Raw genomic sequence first — 18,790 nt, 5'->3', positions numbered from 1 at the left:
ATCACATATTCTCACACCTTACAAAGGTGTTTTATGGAAATTGAATTGTGGGAAATTTGAGGATCTTTAAAATTTGAGATCAAGTACATGCTGAATGCGCTCCAAGATTGAAAGAACAAAATATCTCAATAATCATCAACGGTAGGTTAAAAATGTATAGCACCTCAATTGTAGAGCATAAATGAAGCAACAAAAAATCTTACCACAATTCTCGTATCCCGACGAACAGCAGAGTTATTATATTATTTTCCAGTTGACGGTAAACGCACATAGGAAATCGAGGTCGTTAATATCATGTTAAGCTTTTCTAAGTACCTACTACATATCCAAAAATCAGCCTTCACCGCTCCGGTTTTCACTCACCCCCTGTTGGGGTATGGTGATGGCAATTCCTAGGACTATGCCCTACTGTTGTCCTGTTCGCCGTCCATAAATACGGACGGGTCGTTAGGGTCGGGTAATTCCGAGGACTTCCTCTACGCCTAGTTGCGTGTGCAGCAGACATCTCTTGGTCCTCCGTTCATTTTCAAAGCGATGAGACCCCGTAGGGGAGGTCCAGAGAACGACCTGCTTTGTGAATGTCTGCACACTACAGATGTCGTGGTACAGAAGAAGGGTTCGGAGACATGTTGCTGCTGCAAAATGTGTTGTTGTGCTGGCACGTGTATCGTGATAACGACAAACGCTAGTGATGGTGGCGGAAAGGACGGAGAGCAGCCTTCTCGGTTCATTTGCATTTCTCGGCTTATTTTTTGTTAAAATCTGAGGTACCTTTGTAGTCCACAAAGGCACTAGGCATGGAAGCTGATTACATTCATCGACCTTCTGTATTATTTTCCCAATGGTGTGTTTATGGTCTACGGTACTGAAGCCTTTTCGAAATCCAGCCGAAAACAACTTCTTATATACGTGTAGCTTAATATATTGAGTATAAATATTTTATTGTATTATCAATAATACGAATGAAATAATTGAATAGCGTTTTATTACTATTTTAATTCACAAATAAAATCAACTACAAATGAAATGAAACATAAGATTTGTCATAAGTACATTGGACACATATAAAATTGAAAAAAAAAACGAACAAAATTACTGTAAATTACGTTTCATGTCTAATTTATTTTAATAAACAATAAAAAAATATATACAGATACAATTAACATATTTAGTGTCAATTACAGATTTTTTTTATTATTTGTATTTAATTAAACAATAAATAAATTATTTCACATCCCATTTGAAATACATTTTTTTTTTCATAATTACAATCTACACTAGCTCAAACTATTTAGCGAAGGGTCGGGGTGTTACAACATGAATCTAAGGGCAAAGACCTAGCTGAATTGTTAAATCAACAAATTATATTGTTGAATAACTCACAGATTTCCGTACCCCCTAGTCGATACGACTGGCTGTATTAGTAGTACCCTATTCTGGAAGCCTCCAAGTTATCTTCCAAACTGCTATATAAAATGGAGTTTAAACCTTTTCACTATAACTATCCGTCACAGATACCAAAAATAGCAAATCTTCATATTAATTACTTAACACAGCTTTAACACAGATTAATTATTGCTTATACAGTCAATATAAAAATTCTACAATGTTAATTTGTCAAGGCATTTTTTTTTTCATTCGTCTATCTATGGTATTTAACTAAATATTAAAAAATAAAAAATATATACTTAAAAGTCTTATAATATTAAATAGCTATGATACAGTTGGATGTTTTTACTTGGCAAAACTTAATATGGAGTAATTATTTTATCTTCACAAAGTTTTAGTTAAAATTTAACGTCTTCTGTATTTTATCAGGGCCGACAAGAACGTCTATGCTATTTCATACACTACGTACACCCAGAAATTTTACTTACATAAATTAACCCAACCTATTTAGTCAAAAGTACTTTTAATTGATTTCTGTCTGTCAAAAGTAGTTTTAACTACAATTTTACATCTAGAGTCTACTCCAAGCACAAGATGAGTCAATCAAAATAATTAGAAAGTTCGCAAGGTTCGCGAAAGATTGCGTTTTAAATGTCGCCGAAGGTGTTATTGAGCTTTTCAAACAAAATTAAATTGATATAAATAAGTGGAATAATGTTGTATATCTAAATATATTTTAATCATGAACTCTCTGTAGTGCATAATATAGCAGAACTTGATACATTATTAAATGTGGTATGTATGAGTTTATTAGAAAAAATAAGCAGAATACAGAACAACTATATAATGATCGCTTCTAGTTCTTTAAGTATCAATTAAAGTTTTTTTTTTTAATAAAATAATTGTATAATATTGCCAAGTAATAAATGAACATAAAATGTTATAATGTTAATTATGCTATCTGTGTTCAGTTATTTTTAAACTTTTGTTTCTGCTTATATCCAACATTACCTAAACTTGTGGTGCCATACATATATTTATTACTTATTATCTATTTCAAACAGATAATACAGTTTATTTTAAGAACAATTTATTAGTATGTAATTTAATTCCATTTGTTGCGTAAGCTTTAAATATTAAATTAAATTAATAAATTTTACGTATGTTTTTGTTTTATAATTTTTATTTATTTGATAACCGAAAAAGTAAGTATAAATAATCCCAATATTTATGAAATAATTATTGTAACCGTTTCTTTTTGAGTTGACTAACGAGCTATATTCATCGGGACGCTTTTATATTACGTCTTAGTTTTCAGTTTCACAATCCGTGTGCAATAATTGTTTTTGTATAGAGTAACATGCCCTTTAACTTTATTTTCAATATTTGTTATAAATTTAAGCATTTTTTTTATTATCTCTGATTAACATAGTCGTCAAATAAAATGTACTACAAATAAATTACATTTGTAATATTTACTACATTATTAAGTCAAATGTATTGCCATATAGGTAAATTTATTCTATACAATAATCCTATAGACTAACTTTAAATTAGATAATATATATTTATAATGTTTCTCTATAGATCAATATGTCAGAATATTTCTTTTGTAATGCAATATTTATTCATTTGATTTTATTAAGAAATGTTTTGACTAGATAATGCTGTCGATTCCTTTGTACACAAAACATAAATTCGACGACTACAATGTTGCCATCCCTTTCTAAGTAATCAATTGAGAGGGATAGCCATATTTTTAAAAGCTTTTATTTAACAAATCTGAATTTTAGATGAATTGAGATCAAATTTATCACACAGTTTAGGTGCTAGTGACAATAATTCAAACTGGTTTTTAATATTAACATATAGGTCTGATAAAATTATTCAAGGGATTGTGTATATCAGAATCGGCATCAATATATATAAACTGAGGAATAGTGTGAAAGCATTTAATTTACAAAAATGATGTCAGAATTGCATAATTCAAACCTAAGCTGAACTGTCAGGACACATTAATGGAGGGATACATGAGGCATTGGGGCATTGCGCCTTTGTGTTACTTGAAAGTATCTTTAACTTGAATTTATAAGAAGATTTAGAATGTAGAATATTTTTAAATCACCATAATCGCGAATAAAATCAAAAATTGTATGCTGTTTACAATATTCCATCAGAATATAGTCTTGCTAGTTCTTAATAACATTTGCTTATGCTTACAACATTATAACAGGTTACATTTATCCAGTAATAACAATACTAAGAGCACAAAGTTTGCATTTAATTGACTAATGAAATTTCTTAACGGTCTATAATTTATAGCTTCGTCTATAGGACATTAGGAATTTAAGAAATAATTATATCAACCCCTAATTAAAAAATAAATTATTAAATAAAAACTAGGCACCTATAGTCCATTCATATCGAGGAGAAAATAAATAAACAAATATAACCTTAAATTGACACACACTTGATTTAGTAATCTGTGGACAGTGTTGCTAATAAAAAAAAAATATTTATTTTCTCTCTCTTTTTGCATTATTTGGAATTTCGTTTGTATAAAACTACAAATATATTATGCATTTTGTTTATTTATATTGCAATATTTTGTGTGATTATTTAATTTTATAAAGTAAGGAGGAATTTAAAAAAAATATTTAAAAAATCAGAATGAGATAAAATTCTTACGTAATTTATCATTCATTTTAATTATCAAAAAATGTCCTAAAGCGGCAAAATTGATATTGAAAGCATGGATTTCAAATTTAAATTAATTTATGTAGTTTCGTATTGCATTATAAGTAGAGCTATCTGCAAATCGAATGTAATATCAAAGGTTTGTTTAGTTTTGCTCCTCCTGCTATTAGAATAGACTATACACTATCACTGAAACATAGATATTTAAAAATATTTGGAAGCTTATTTAATGGAATTGCTTATAATTCTTCAAGGATTTATATATTTTAATATAAGGTTGTCACATATAAAAACTACAGTTACCATGTGGTTGACAGAGAACACAAGTAACGTAATATAAATTTCAAAAAAGTTTTTTTAACAAAATTATTTCTTCTATTGTGACAACACTACAGTATAATATAATTTTAAATCAATTGCATAAATAATGCAGTAGCAAATGTCTAACCATTAATATGTTCATAGCTTAGGCTCAGTAGGCACTGCATGGTGTTCAGCGATAGGTTCATTGGCAGTTGGCACAGGAGCATGGGGTTTCGCCAAGTTTCCTTCACGATCCAGACGTTCATGTTCTCTAGCAACCAGTGCTCGAAGCTCATCCTGGGTTGAATAAAATATATATTGTAAGATACGAACATTATGTCGTATCTAAAAATACATTTAAATATATACAGTGTCCAAAATCTTTCAAGAAATGTGATTACAGATATGCAAATTCTACTGTTTCACATTATATCCAGGTTCCCTATTATTGACTTCAAACCCAGGATAACAGCAGTTAATGCATTACAAAATAAAATGCAAACAAATAATTTTAATTTTTGTTCAAAAATAATCTTATGCTGTTAACTTGATGTGACAAAAATAACACCCATAATCACATATAAAACAAAAGAAAAAGATTTTCTAGCTATTATTTATTTAATTAATTAGTTGTTTTATTCGTTTTTTAAATTAAGTATTGTACTATTTTAGTTTTGTAAGATGATTTGAATAATAATTATAAGAATTAATCATTCAAGAAATATTAGAAAAATTATTTAAAAAAAAAAGAAATCAAAGTACTCACTCCCCATCCAAGCTTATCTGCTAGCTCCAAACAACCGTCATCACAGTCTCCAAGTCTTGCAATATCCCGAATAGAGGATCCATCAAGATTCAGACCTTCACTCATGAGCCCCCAAAGTCGTAGTAAAGGAGATTTAACACCAGCCTTCTCACGATTTATGAGAAGCCTCGGACACCAATCTGGTACCCTGGAATATTATTATTAGCATTTAAGGTTAAAATTTCTTTATTATAATCACAATTCTAATAAAAATAAATCTTTAATAAGTTACAAGGCTAACTTCTGTAAAGTATGAAGAAATGATTACATTATTTTAGCTTAATTTTACCATTCACAACAATTGATCTAAACAGAGACTATGCTAAATAATAGTACATTGTGTCTAGCTAGCCAGTGAAAGTCATGCAAATAAACGCAAAATTTATAAACAATTTGTCAGTACTTACATATCAATCAATGATGCAAATGGCTGGACTTCTAGAGAGGAACCTAATATGATCAGCATGTCACACTTCATAAAGTCTTCCTGCAAGCAGTGTTGGAAACGTTCCGGCAGACTTTCACCAAAAAAGACTATATCTGGCTTTACAATACCGGGACAATCAGTGCATATCGGAATCTGGTCTGCGAATATGATATCTGAAAATGAAATATTTATAGGATTCAATATTGACAAAAAAAATAAAAAAAAACAGTTTTTATTGATATTCAATGATAATTTATCTGTTATCTATGTATTTATGTAGTATATATGACTAATACATGGTTACATTTAGTTACATTACCTTTTTACTTATATAATGTAACTAAATTATTAGGTGTAATAGAATTAGTGTTATACAAATACATGGATATTTATGATCTTTGTCTCAATCATTTGAATTGGTTGCCAGTAATTGCTAGTTGTACTTCTATAAAAACATTATATACTTAAACATGAAAAAACTATCATTTTGTATAAGTTTTATTTGTTTATTGATAAAGTAGTTTTTGCAGTTACGCATTACTAAAATAATACCTTATTTGTTAGTAAAGATAATTATATTTATATCATCATAATGGTATTTGTATAGGGTAACTAACAATTTAGCAGTGATTTTGCTTATGTTTATAAATTTATATTATATCATTTAGATCTCTTGTAGGAATCTACATTGAATACAAATATTGATAATGTTAATAAATTGTGATAAATACATACCCTTAATAAATTGTAAAGAATATTCTTTACGACATTCCAAGCAATGTGATGTATAGAAAGTACCATGTGCCTCAACTATTTTATCCTCTGGGATACCGGCGCCTCTCTCTAGTGTATCTATATTCTGTGTATAGTGGCGGAGCAAGAGACCTACGAAGAAATTCTCAGTAAATTTATCAGTAGTAACTTAAATTATCGTCAAATTGATAATTATCTGATAAATTGATAATATATGCAAGTTTTTAAACTTACCCTTTTCATGTAAAAGTCTTATGAAATAATGAGATATAGTAGGTTTAAATTTTCCGGGAAATAGTTCTTTAGCCAATGTGAAGAATGGCTTCGGGTTTTGTCGAAAGAAGTTAATTTCGAAAATAGCCTGGGGCTCAGGTAAGTTATATTTCTGCAAATTGTGGTACAATCCTGTGTGCGGACTTCGAAAATCAGGTATTCCGGCAGCTGTAATTTGATTAAACATTTTACAATTTGTATACTAATAATTATCAGATGTAAATATTTAACATTAGAATTTATAAACAATCACTTACATGTTGATATTCCAGCTCCGGCTAAAGTTATAATGTTTCGGCATCGTATGTTTTTTATCCATTTTGCAACGCCATCCAAACTTACTTCATCTAAAACCTTTTCTACGTTTGATTCAGTAAGTTCTGGCGGTTCATAGAAACCGAGCTTCGAAGCTAAAAATCTTCGAATTGAATCCACTTCCAAGTCTCGAATCGGAATCGGAATTGGCGGGACGGCTCTGTCCTGAGTGCCATCATCTGAATAATATTATTAAATTACTTAATAACATTTCCGTATACATATTTCAATAATAGAATTATTGCGAACTCACCGTCACTTTTTCCGGGAGGTGAATTTGCAGACATTTTACGCGATAAACAGATATTGCGACTCCAAACCTTTGTCCAAAATCGACACGGTCGTTTTGACAGATAAATGATGCGCATTCTTGAAAATAGCTAAACGGTAAACAGAATATTTAACAAGTGCGGTTTACGCGTTATATAACTTCATAACATACGATATTTCGTATAATACGCAACAGTGTTTTTGTTATTTATATTTATACATACAAATTATAAGATTTATATGTACTTTTATGATATTATAACATATAATATTTATATGAACAATATCAAATTGGTAGTAATAACTAGCTCTATAAATGCTCACAACAGGTAATAAAGCATAAAATACATTTAAGAAGTACGATACACATATATTTATAAAATTTCAAAAAATATATAATTATAAGTTTTGTTTGATGACTGTTGTCATCAAACAAAAGAAATAATAAATATAGCTTTCTCGATCCCATACGCTTAGAAACATGCAATCACATTGCAGACAGATTTCCCAATCGGGAAGTCTAAATAAGCTATGGAGGCTTAAACAGAGACGAAAAACTTGGCAACCGTATGCTGATATTAGTATTATGTTATGCTGTTTTGCTAGACAATTTGACTAGCAGTTAAAAGCTCTTTACCTTCTTTTAGGTAGGTCTAGTTATCGAAAGCGTAGAGTCGGCTTCGCTAAAATAAATTACCTAAATTATATGTATATAGAATTTACGTAATTTACTTTGTTGTTATTTTTTTTAACGGATTCTAATTATGCTTTCGATTACTTATGGCGGCTTGTCATAATTATCGCATAAAAGCTCCAACTTTTTCATCTTGGTTGGAGGCAAAGAACCACTAATATTAGATTCGTAAGTACTCAGCGGACCAGCTGTTAATGCTAGAAGATTTTAAAACTGGTATTAGACTAGATAATAAATAAATTATTAGGTAGCTACTGCTAGAATTGGTTTAAAATTAATTTGGAACATTTACTTGTTTTTCTTTTTATATATTTATTTATTTGTGATAAGCTACGAATTATCTAGTAGCTCTCAAATACTTACCGCCTTTATCCAAATACAACCAAATCTTACAATATGGTTCCAAATCTACCTTTGTGGAATCTGAAGAAGTGTCAGAGATAAAAAAAATAAGAGTTTTTTACGGGTACGTCTAATATTCATGGACAATAGTCCAGTCAAATTACGAAATAAAAAAACATGAACGAACACAGTTTGGGGATTTTAAGGGTCGATAGGGGGGTATTCTGAGCATAAATTCCTATTTGACCCATTATCCCCCCTATTGACCCCTATGACCCCTATCGACCCTTAAAATCCCCAAACTGTGTTCGTTCATGTTTTTTTAACCCATTTTTAGCCATAATTTGACTGGACTACAAAGTTTATTTGTCAAACGGGTAAATAAGTATACTAAAGCTATTTTCTCGTATTATTGTATTTATAAATTCGAGGTGTATTTTTACATAACTCTTGTTATAGTTCCATTAAAAAAAACTAAAATCATTTGCAAGCATTTTAATCAATAATTGTTTTTGTAAAAATAGTACATATTATAAGAAAATCGAAACACAAGGAAATATATAAATTCAAGGATACTGATCAATGAAAATCCTACGAGTATTCCGCAAAAACCACCGACGTTACCTGCAAAATTGAATGATTATGTAAGTTGGTAAAAGATATGGCACGTGTAACTTTGTTGCAAAAAAAAGGAATGTTGGGTAATATTGGATAATGTAGGTAACTTCGAAACGAGTGAAAATATGGGTTAAATCGTATTCTGCTGCACAATTTTTGGGAAACAAATTGTCGTATATGGTAGAGGGTTAGTGCATGATCCTAATAATACTTCTCGCGTCGCGTGAAAATATAAAGTTTTTTATAAAATTAAGGAAAAACTATCATAAAAACATAAACACCCGGACTGGGTTTATAATTCAGCTGCACGAATTTGAGGAAACAAAGTAATATATATGGTAGAGCCTTGGTTCTTGATTACAACAATACCACTGTGTCTTGCGAAACTGCATCGTTGTCGAGAAAATTAAGAAAAACTGTCAGATATATAGAAGGTATAGAAGCGGAAACATGTCAAATAGATCGTAATATCACTGTTATAGCTGAATAAGATGTTACTTATCCTGTTCTAACAGTTTGTTTAAATTCGACGAGGATGCAACATACAAGAGTGCTTGTCATATGCCAGAACGGTAATGAATGTGCCAAATGTCACGAATGTGTTCGGCACTTATTCATTTTATATTTTTCAAAAGAAAACTAGCAATGCCCCATTATAAGGAATTACTGATACTCTAATTTATCCGTCAATTTAATCTAAAATTGCTTGTGTTAGGAGTGCGGACGACAAAAGCTGAAGAGGTCAGAATCGATCCTGCAACTTCTGACGGCGCTAGATGGCCCTTAAACCTAATTATGATATTTCATTCAATTGTTTGATGTTTATTTTAACTTTCTTGGTGTGGTTCCTTTTGATGACTTTGCTAGAAATCTTAAATTCATACATTTGATTGTGCAAAATTGACATAAAACCGACGCTGTTACTCTGAAGGCCGACTTTATATGGTACTATATTAAAAAAAACACTCGATATTTTTTAAGAAACCAAAGGTTTGCTAAACGCCGTTTCACTGAAAGACACTGAGTTCCGAAATTATTGATAAAAAACTTAATTTAAAAGTAAGAATTGTAGGATTTGTTTTTTGCTAATATTTCAGGAACGGAGCATTTCCTCTACTTAGTACTGATACGTGAAGTTATGACCAATTTCACCATTTGCCTCCGTATCCTCCATTTCAATAAAACCTAGGCAACTACACAGTGGATATTATAAAGTGCGAGTGTGTGTGTAAGTATAGGTGCACTTTAATTCTACATTCTCTCAATATGCCACGACCAGAGAGTTTAGGTTTATTCCCAACGGCTTTTTCGAGGCAACGACTACATTTTGGGCAGAATGATTCAGGATCTACAAGCTTTATAAACTAATTACTATAACTACGTATTAATTATATTTACAAATAAATGTTGCTTACTGACGAGCTCGAACCAGTAATAAATTATATCCAGTCGGTTCAAAACACTGTTAGTTGTCCCTTGATAAATACAAACCAAAGTTTTACTCGTCATATTTATGTCATCTCTGAAAAAGAATAAATTGTCAATAAAAAAAAATAATAAATTGCTTAAAATTCTAATTCTCGGTTTTACCTATAAATATTATTAAGACGAACAATACTGTGCCTTCTTCTCTCAAATGACAAAAAAAAAGACAAAAAGTGACTACATAGTGTTTATTTAATTACCCGCCAAGCAACTTTTATAAGTCGTAAGTGTAGGTATAATGTTATTTGATAATAGTCTTTATCAGTAGACCAAACCATTCCTTTTAGCAAGTTTTAACTTTTATAATATTTCGTATATATTCATTTAAAACCGTTTTGAAACAATACTATCTTGCACTTTAATGTTGTATATTTTCGCGAGAATTTTAGTTTAATTTTATATATACATACATATATGTATGCATGTTAAATATCAGTTACTGTACATTATTATTATTTCACTTTATTTTATACTATATTATGTTTATATCTGCCTTGTACACTCCTACTTCTTTCTTTATCTGTTTCCTTCCTCTACCTTAAGGTTGCGTGGAAGAGATCGCTGTTTTAGAGATAAGGCCGCCTCTTAAACGTGACTAAACCATATGTTTACTCATGTACAATAAAGAGTATTTTTGCTTTGATTTGAATCCTCATTGATATCTGCTTATGTAAATTATATTATATAAAAAATTAAACGTTGTATTTATCAGAGCGTCTATTCATTTAATTAAGTTCGTTTATAGCTTATTAAACTTTTAAGAAGTCCTTTACTTTTCTTTCATAAGAATGACGCATGGCCATTGGCCATGGTTAGCAAGCATGGATTGACGTGATGAGACTAGAGTGAATTAAGGATGCATTTTGAGCGGGAAGGTAAGGTATCACTCACGTTATGTTCGAATTACATTGCTTTTCAATTATACTGCTCTTGACAAAGGTAACAGTATCATACAGTTCAATAATCTATACACCGCTTTAAGGATTTATTTATGTTTTGTTATTTAAAAAAAAATCTTTAAAAAGGTAATACGTATTCATTCTAATTAAATCGCACCTCATAATGTTCTGTTATAACTTTTTGGAATATTTTCATTGCTTATTAATTTTATGAAGAAAACAATAACATGTGCGTCCTTAAAAACTAGTGTCCACTTACAAGAAATAATTTGTGAATTCCTTGTTTTTATTCGGTAAAAATGAAAGAGGTATCTTAGATTGCTTAGTAAAGTGCTGGGTCAGTTCACAGTCCGGGAGGCATTCGTCACAGTTGAGAGCATCCTGGATTTCCGCTTCGAGACCTTCAGTAGTGACAGCGTCTTTCGGATACAAGTATAACAGTTTTTCTAAAAATAAAAGGATCCAATTTATACATGCATATTGAAAGTATGATACGACCATTAGTAGTACTATAATATTGTACCTATGAGAGAGGTTATTATAATACCCAAGTCTCGGATTAGGCAATATAGCCTGTAAATTTTTAACTGCTGCGCTAAGGCCTCCTCTCCCTTTGAGGAGAAGGTGTGGAGCATATTCCACGCTGCTCCAATGCAGGTTGGTGGATACACGTGTGGTAGAATTTTGTTGAAATTAGACACATGCAGATTTCCTCACGATGTTTTCCTTCACCGTCGAGCACGAGATAAATTATACACACAAATTAAGCGCATAAAAAATCTGTTGTGAACCCGCACTCATCGGTTAAGATGCAAGTGTTCTAACCACTGGGCCAATCACATCACAATCGAGATGGCCATTTCGGTCCTCGGTCGGATTAATGTTTTAGTTTAAACGTATACAGATAAAAAAATTGTCTATGGTCTCATTCTATTAAAATTACGGAAATATTTATCTTCGATAATATCAATAATAATTAATAAATTGTAAATCTTATTTCCCAATTTTTGGGGTCCTGAGCCGTCGAGGGATAATCTGGCGCTGCCTTCCAGCCATGTGCACAGTAGCCAAGATATATTTGATATAAGGATTAAATGCCTAGTTTAAAAACCTAAGGGGAAGGCCTCGAGACTTAGTCGACTAGAGGCCACTTGATAGAAGGCGTAATATAACCCTGACAATACCATAGTTGTGGCTTTGTTTATTTACTTTTCCCGATTTCAAGTATCAAGGCTGTTGATCTGTTCTTTGTGGAATTTGATGATAGGACAACTTATAGACAAGAACGTATCGTCGCGAGTAAAAGTAAGTTTAAATAAGTACTTACAATTATACGACAATACAGATTGATCGACCAAGCTATACTAACATAAATGTATCTAAGTGGATGTAAATTTGTTGATTTGATTGTGACGTTGGTAATAATTGATCAAAACATATTTATCCACAAATAAAAATGTTAGAAAGAGACAAAAATATATTACTTACTAAATATGAATATACCTAAAGTTGATCAATTAAGAAAAAAGGACAACCTATACCTCTATATTTATTTAAACATCTGATGTCATCTAATGTACAAATCGGGTGAACGCTCTGTCTCGTTGGAAAGAAGTACGGTGTACATTTACACAAAGATTGTATTGTTCTAATACGACATTTCACTATACAGGAGCTATATGAGTACAATTCGTTGAATTGGTCTTTCCTTTCATCGCGAAATAGACATTTTCTCTGAAAAAAAAGTAACATAATTGTTGTCATGTCTCTGGTATAAAATAGTTGAGTCGAAATGGCCCTGCTGCTAGAAAATATGAATGTAAAAAAATATATTTAAAAAAGATATCAGAGGAATTGTTTATGCGAAATTAAGACACTGTTTCATATAGTACATTGTTAATTATAGAATAGTTTTGAATTCCAGTTCATTGCGTTTTAATTTGATTTTCATCGGAAGTATTTATTAATATTTCTTACAGCGCCTTTGTCTATGGGCGGTGGTGACCACTTACCATCAGGTGGCCCATATGCTCGTCCGCCAACCAATGCCATAAAAAAAAAAAGTACCTACATACGTTTAGGGAACTGTACATTAAATATACATTATTTCAAATGAAAAATGGGAAATCAGAAAGGCGATTTATAAAAACATGTATTTATAGTTATAGTTGGCAAATAATTTAGCTTAAAGGAATTCCAATGTCTACGGTAGAGGTATAAATTATATGACCACTTTCTATATTAATAGGTACTTGTATTATTATAAAAGTTACAATAATATTCAAGTATTCGTGCAGTGGTCTTTAAAGTGTAAATCTAACTTTAATATTATGGAAAAATTCAGGAAAATTTATAATTATTTTAATTTACATATCTCGAACATACTTTTTATTCTCTTATTTCCCAAATGTTTTTATTTATAATCCTAAAATTGTCAATGTCTACTAAATAATATGAGAAAATTCATCGACAAATAGAGGATTAAAACGTACTGTTTTTACCTTTGCCTATTTATAAATGAGATGCAAAATAAAAAAGTATTAACCGCTGTTTCGGGATATTTTCGTACTTCTTTAGTTGCAATCTGTTTTATGGAGTGTATCTCGAAGAATACGGCCTGGTCGGGTTGAGCTATGCGCTGCGTGACGCGGCCTCCAGTGGGGTCTGCGAAATGGGTCGGATCGAATATTAGCACCTGCAATTAAATACATATCATTGAAAGCTTTATCTTTGAAGACAAACATAAAAATAATAATAAGTAGAAATAATATGACAATTTCTTGCTGGTTTTTCGCCATTCTGACCCGACAGAAAGATTTTAGGTAAGTTCCATTAAACGTGTTAAATGACAATTCAAAAGTGCTTGTTAACTTACCTACTTAATTGTGATCTTACTCGAATAAAGCTTGTTGTGATGCTGTATAATTTTTTTACATTTACATATGAATATTATTAAGATATTTTTTTACAAGCTATTAATTGTCTCCATTTGCAACGTGACATTGGCAAAATAATCTGATTCCGTATTCCATCTGATAGCATTGTATCAAAATTTTGCATCTGAATTTCGAAATCAAATTTGCTCATAATTTTAGTGTTGCCTTTTGGTCGATTTGATGCTGCCAAATACAAGCTTTGTTGTTTTTTTGCTAAAGTATTAGAAGGATTTTATAAAGATTCAGATTTGCTGATCTAAATAAAGTTAACTAAGTTGGTTTCAATCTGAATCGTGATTGGTCAGTAAGTGTTGTGATGCAATGATCGTGAGGATACTCAGCAGTGTTTCAGAAAGTACAGGAAAATTTAGTCAAACGGTATGTTACGTAAAATATTTGTTTTGGAAATGTAACTCACCTCATATCCGACCATATTATAGAGTGTATATGTGTAGTCATCAACCATAGTGTCTAGAACAACGTTGAGACCATTCAATTGTCCTGGTTCGTGTTGTCTTTTAATCGTGTAAATGGAATTGTCGTAGCTGTATAAAATATGTAAAAAAGCTCGGTTACATATATATACAATGAATACTTTGTTCATGTTATATTATATAGGAGTACATATCTTAAATTATTTATAAATCTATATAGTGTGCGTGACAGTTACGCTAATACGCTTGACATTTGCGAAGCGTAATTCTGATTTACTAGTATGCGTTTACCTACAATATATTTCACAATGCAACTAACACTGTAAAGGGTTAAATTTTCTTTGTATCTAAGGGGTAATCTCCAGAACGAATGGCCTAATTCTCATATTTTTGTTACTTGTATAAAAACTATATAATTCCTGAGCTATACGGTATAAGCTATATTTATATCACATGATTTTCTTTATTAATATTTTAATCCCGCGCGAAGCCGGAGACGGTAGCTAGCCAATTATGTATATAGGGTATCTGTATTTTGAAATTCAAATAAAATCATTTGATATATTCTCCTTACTAATATTATAAATGCGATTGTAACACTGTCTGTTCCCTATTCACGCTTAAAACGCTGAATGAGATACAATTTTATATAGAAATAGTTTGAGTCCCGGGGACTCATATAGGCTACTTTTTTAATTCACCCCTTGATGTGGTAAATTGGGGGTGAAAGTTTATGTGTTATCAGTAAAGTTTTATACATTTCGCGCGGTTAAAGCTGCAGGTTAAGCTAGTGTGGATATATTTCCAATTTGTACCATTTAAGACCATAGTTGTAATTCAAATTTAAACGAACCTGCCAGTTGCGTCCATAGCGAGAACTAGGTTAAAAGTGCAGCAATGTCCGCGAACAGTACGATGAACGGAAAATATTTTTTTGCAGTCAATAATATCTCCGGACCAAGAACATCGAATCAATAATTCTTCACACGGAGGTGACAGCTGTAACGATGAGTTTATTATTAATAACGTACGTGCGAATAATTCGATACAGGTTTTGGTGCGACATATCAAAATCATTGCAACTGATCTAGCGATTCCAGCGCTTGTGAGAAATTAAGCAGTGGTTCTGAAAAGGCTTAAAGCGCTTGAGGTTAGAATTCTACCAGAAATCTCTTTACTTGTTAAATCCTAACTCCAAAGTCATAAAATGTAACAAAAGAAAGTTTTCAATAAACTCGTGCATACATACACCTCATTTAAATTAACAGCCTATTAATTTCCCACTGCTAAGCTAAGTCCTCCTCTCCCTTTGAGGAGAAGGTTATAGCATTTTCCACCATGCTACTCCAATGCGGGTTGGTGGATTCACATGTGGCAGAATTTCGTTGAAATTAGATACATGCAGGTTTCCTCGCAATGTTTTCCTTCACCGCCGAGCACGAGATGAATTATAAACACAAATTAAGCACATAAAAATTCAGTGGTGCTTGCCTGGGTTTGAACCCGCAATCAACGGTCATGCACGCCTTCTAGACACTGGGTCATCTCGGCTCCAAAATTCGTGCATATATGCCTAAAACTTCCAATAATATTCAAAATATATCTTTATTGCGCCTTAGGTAACAGTTACATTACAATATTACATTTTATTACTTTACTATACATAACATTAATGGAACGATTTATTCTCACACTAGTAAACAGCCTAAGGCGGATCGCATAATAATATTCCAAAGGATTAAACAATAAATCTTTAATAGGAACTTGTCAACTATTCAACCTCGTAGCCACGATCTTACCAATGAGCCATTGTTTATAAAATTTCTTTCTAAAGCATCGTATTAAGCTGGAGGCTGTTTCTGCAACATCAATCCCGTCTTATTAATCTCTGTCTTAAAATTATAGTAGTTATCAAGTATGCAGTAACTCGAATGCAAATTATTTTACTTTTATGAATTTATTTGGATGAAGGTGTATCAGTAGTGACTAAATAAACAAATATTTGTTTTTTTTTTTTAAATATATGTAACGTATACCATTAAATTTGGCATACATTAATAGCCTGTAAATTTCCCATTGCTGGGCTAAGGCCTCCTCTCCCTTGGAGGAGCATATTCCACCACGCTGCTCCAATGCGGGTTGGTTATAATATATAAGTAAATTTGGCATAGATATGGGAATATTCAAATAAATTCATGCTATCATTACGGTTATTCTGTAAGAATAAACTCGAAACTTCAGCAAAATGCGATTGTGAAATGTCAGAAGGTTTTATGCGACATTGTTTTAATTCTAACAGTAGGAGGTCATTATATTAAATGGGGATTTGCGTCGTGAGGACTTATTAGATTTTGAAAATTAGATGAACTTCAGCGGTGGGGTAAGTGCCTACAGGTTTTTAAAATTTAAATAAAGAAAGCATTTACAAAAAACATTAGAAATACCTCGAGTATTTCCAATGTTCCTCTCTAAGCAATTTACAGCTTACACGGTATCATCAGATATAAAAGGAGATAAATTTTATAAAATCCTTACACTTGCTTTTAAGGAATAAATCGCTCGTACATGACAATAATATAACGACACAAAAATGCGTATTACATTCAGTCAACATTGCAAATTTAGACAGGAAGTGAATTACTTTAAAAACTGCCTTTTTGATAGGCCGTTCGTTTTAATTAATATAAACAAACCTCTTTCATCAAATTAATGATGTTATGACTATCGCCAAGATGTTTGACGAAGGAAAAGAGTATCGGATGGACTTGTACGGATTTATTGTATGAGTAGTCCAATAGTCGTCCCAGCTGTTTGCAGAACCACTCCACTTGTTCTATGGATTCGTTGTTCGGAGCCAGTTTTCTATAACTTTTTATAAAATAAAAACATGAAAAACATACATTTATTCAAGCTTAAGACTGTTATTTTTACTATGTGTTAATCCTAGTGTAAATGTTTGATGTCACAGGTAAAATATAATCTAATCATAAATAGACTTCAATGAAGCTTTCATTAAAATTCCGTGAGCAAATACGCGCTTGGAAACTAGTTCAAGATATATATTCAAGATATATATAACTAAAATAAGTTAAAATAAGTAAACTATGTTTAGTCTAGTCAAACTACAATGATAAAATTATCATCCGAATTGCAGTATCGTCACAGGCAGTAATTGATTTGAAAATGTTTTTAGAACTTTCTAGAGTGAGAATCAATGTAAAATTTTATTTACGAATTTAAATTATTTATTGTTTTATTAAAAAACCTACTTACTTCTTTTTCACATATTTCTGCAGCGCCTTCTTGCTTATTCTATTGAAGTTGCAAAAAGTGATTGCGGGAAATTCGATATTTGATATGGGATAAGTGGTTGAATCCATGGTGACAATAAGAGGTTTAGCGAGATTGTCAAACCAGAGGTACTGGAGGAAGTAGAATATACTTCCAAACATCACACAGACCAGAGCAATACGGACTAGTCTGAAATAAATTACATAAAACGATTAAACATTTCTGATTGTCTAATAAAAATCTACCATAAAATTTACATTGCAGCGTGTAGGAAATTCCGTTGAAGAGGATGCCTCAGACTAGCAGTGGGACTTGACTTTACATACCTTTCCTTGTATCCTATATTTGAGTCAAATATTTTAGTAACTCCAGCTAAAGAGCAGTTAGTAGTATATTCCTTGAAAGTCTTCTTAGTAATTCTTCTTAAAATAAATTCAAAACTCATGTTCCTCACTCTCGGTCTATAAAGCCTTTTCCTGTATTCATGCCACCAAATTGTTTCGTCGTTTTTCATCATGGATAGATATTTAGTACAATAAATATTGACTGCATGCAAAGGCGGCTTTATCACTAATGACGATCCATTACAGGCAACATCGGGCGTATCGAAATTTGTCTTACGGAGAGAGTTAGCCTTAATATATATGAAATGTATTTAAATTATATAATTTAGGTATATTAATTAATAAACATTATAGTATTGAAGTATAATATACTTGGTGGTAGGGCTTTGTGCAAGCCCGTCTGGGTAGGTACCACCCACTCATCAGATATTCTACCGCCAAATAACAGTACACTGTATTGTTGTGTTCCGGTTAGAAGGGTGAGTGAGCCAGTGTAATCACAGGCTCAAGGGATA

At 31.5% G+C, this 18,790-nt stretch overlaps 2 protein-coding genes across 2 annotated transcripts; both read right to left on the bottom strand.

The window, feature by feature from the left end:
* Window positions 1-970: 970 nt before the first annotated feature.
* On the bottom strand, window positions 971-7,410 carry LOC125070875 (NAD-dependent protein deacetylase sirtuin-2-like). The gene is made up of 7 exons (XM_047680874.1): window positions 7,216-7,410; window positions 6,905-7,141; window positions 6,609-6,815; window positions 6,357-6,506; window positions 5,602-5,794; window positions 5,156-5,342; window positions 971-4,686 (listed from the first exon to the last, which is right to left on the bottom strand). The coding sequence occupies exons 1-7, from the start codon at window positions 7,328-7,330 to the stop codon at window positions 4,546-4,548; spliced, it is 1,230 nt and encodes a 409-aa protein (XP_047536830.1). The 5' UTR covers window positions 7,331-7,410; the 3' UTR covers window positions 971-4,545.
* Window positions 7,411-8,010: 600 nt separating this feature from the next.
* LOC125071128 (sodium channel protein Nach-like) lies at window positions 8,011-18,376 on the bottom strand. The gene is made up of 12 exons (XM_047681219.1): window positions 18,258-18,376; window positions 17,914-18,120; window positions 17,334-17,508; window positions 15,494-15,639; window positions 14,625-14,751; window positions 13,816-13,965; window positions 12,812-13,004; window positions 11,530-11,716; window positions 10,302-10,408; window positions 8,796-8,892; window positions 8,339-8,349; window positions 8,011-8,123 (listed from the first exon to the last, which is right to left on the bottom strand). The coding sequence occupies exons 1-12, from the start codon at window positions 18,374-18,376 to the stop codon at window positions 8,011-8,013; spliced, it is 1,632 nt and encodes a 543-aa protein (XP_047537175.1).
* Between the last annotated feature and the right edge of the window lie 414 nt (window positions 18,377-18,790).

This window comes from Vanessa atalanta, chromosome 18 (genome assembly GCF_905147765.1).
Source record: "Vanessa atalanta chromosome 18, ilVanAtal1.2, whole genome shotgun sequence".
Taxonomy (NCBI): domain Eukaryota; kingdom Metazoa; phylum Arthropoda; class Insecta; order Lepidoptera; family Nymphalidae; genus Vanessa; species Vanessa atalanta.
The sequence above is the reverse complement of the archived record's forward strand: the minus strand, read 5'-3'. Positions and strand labels throughout refer to the sequence as shown.

What these genes read in the sequence shown, in the direction of transcription:
- LOC125070875 (XM_047680874.1), bottom strand. Translation starts at nt 7,330, where the DNA reads ATGCGCATCATTTATCTGTCAAAACGACCGTGTCGATTTTGGACAAAG. An exon ending in AAGACTTTTACATGAAAAGG is followed by an intron (nt 6,507 to 6,608) that starts GTAAGTTTAAAA and finishes ATTTCTTCGTAG; the next exon opens with GTCTCTTGCTCCGCCACTAT. An exon ending in TTTGCATCATTGATTGATAT is followed by an intron (nt 5,343 to 5,601) that starts GTAAGTACTGAC and finishes ATAATATTCCAG; the next exon opens with GGTACCAGATTGGTGTCCGA.
- LOC125071128 (XM_047681219.1), bottom strand. Translation starts at nt 18,376, where the DNA reads ATGAGTTTTGAATTTATTTTAAGAAGAATTACTAAGAAGACTTTCAAG. An exon ending in ATGTTTAAATAAATATAGAG is followed by an intron (nt 11,717 to 12,811) that starts GTATAGGTTGTC and finishes TTTTATTTTTAG; the next exon opens with AAAAACTGTTATACTTGTAT. An exon ending in TTACTGGTTCGAGCTCGTCA is followed by an intron (nt 8,893 to 10,301) that starts GTAAGCAACATT and finishes TCAATTTTGCAG; the next exon opens with GTAACGTCGGTGGTTTTTGC.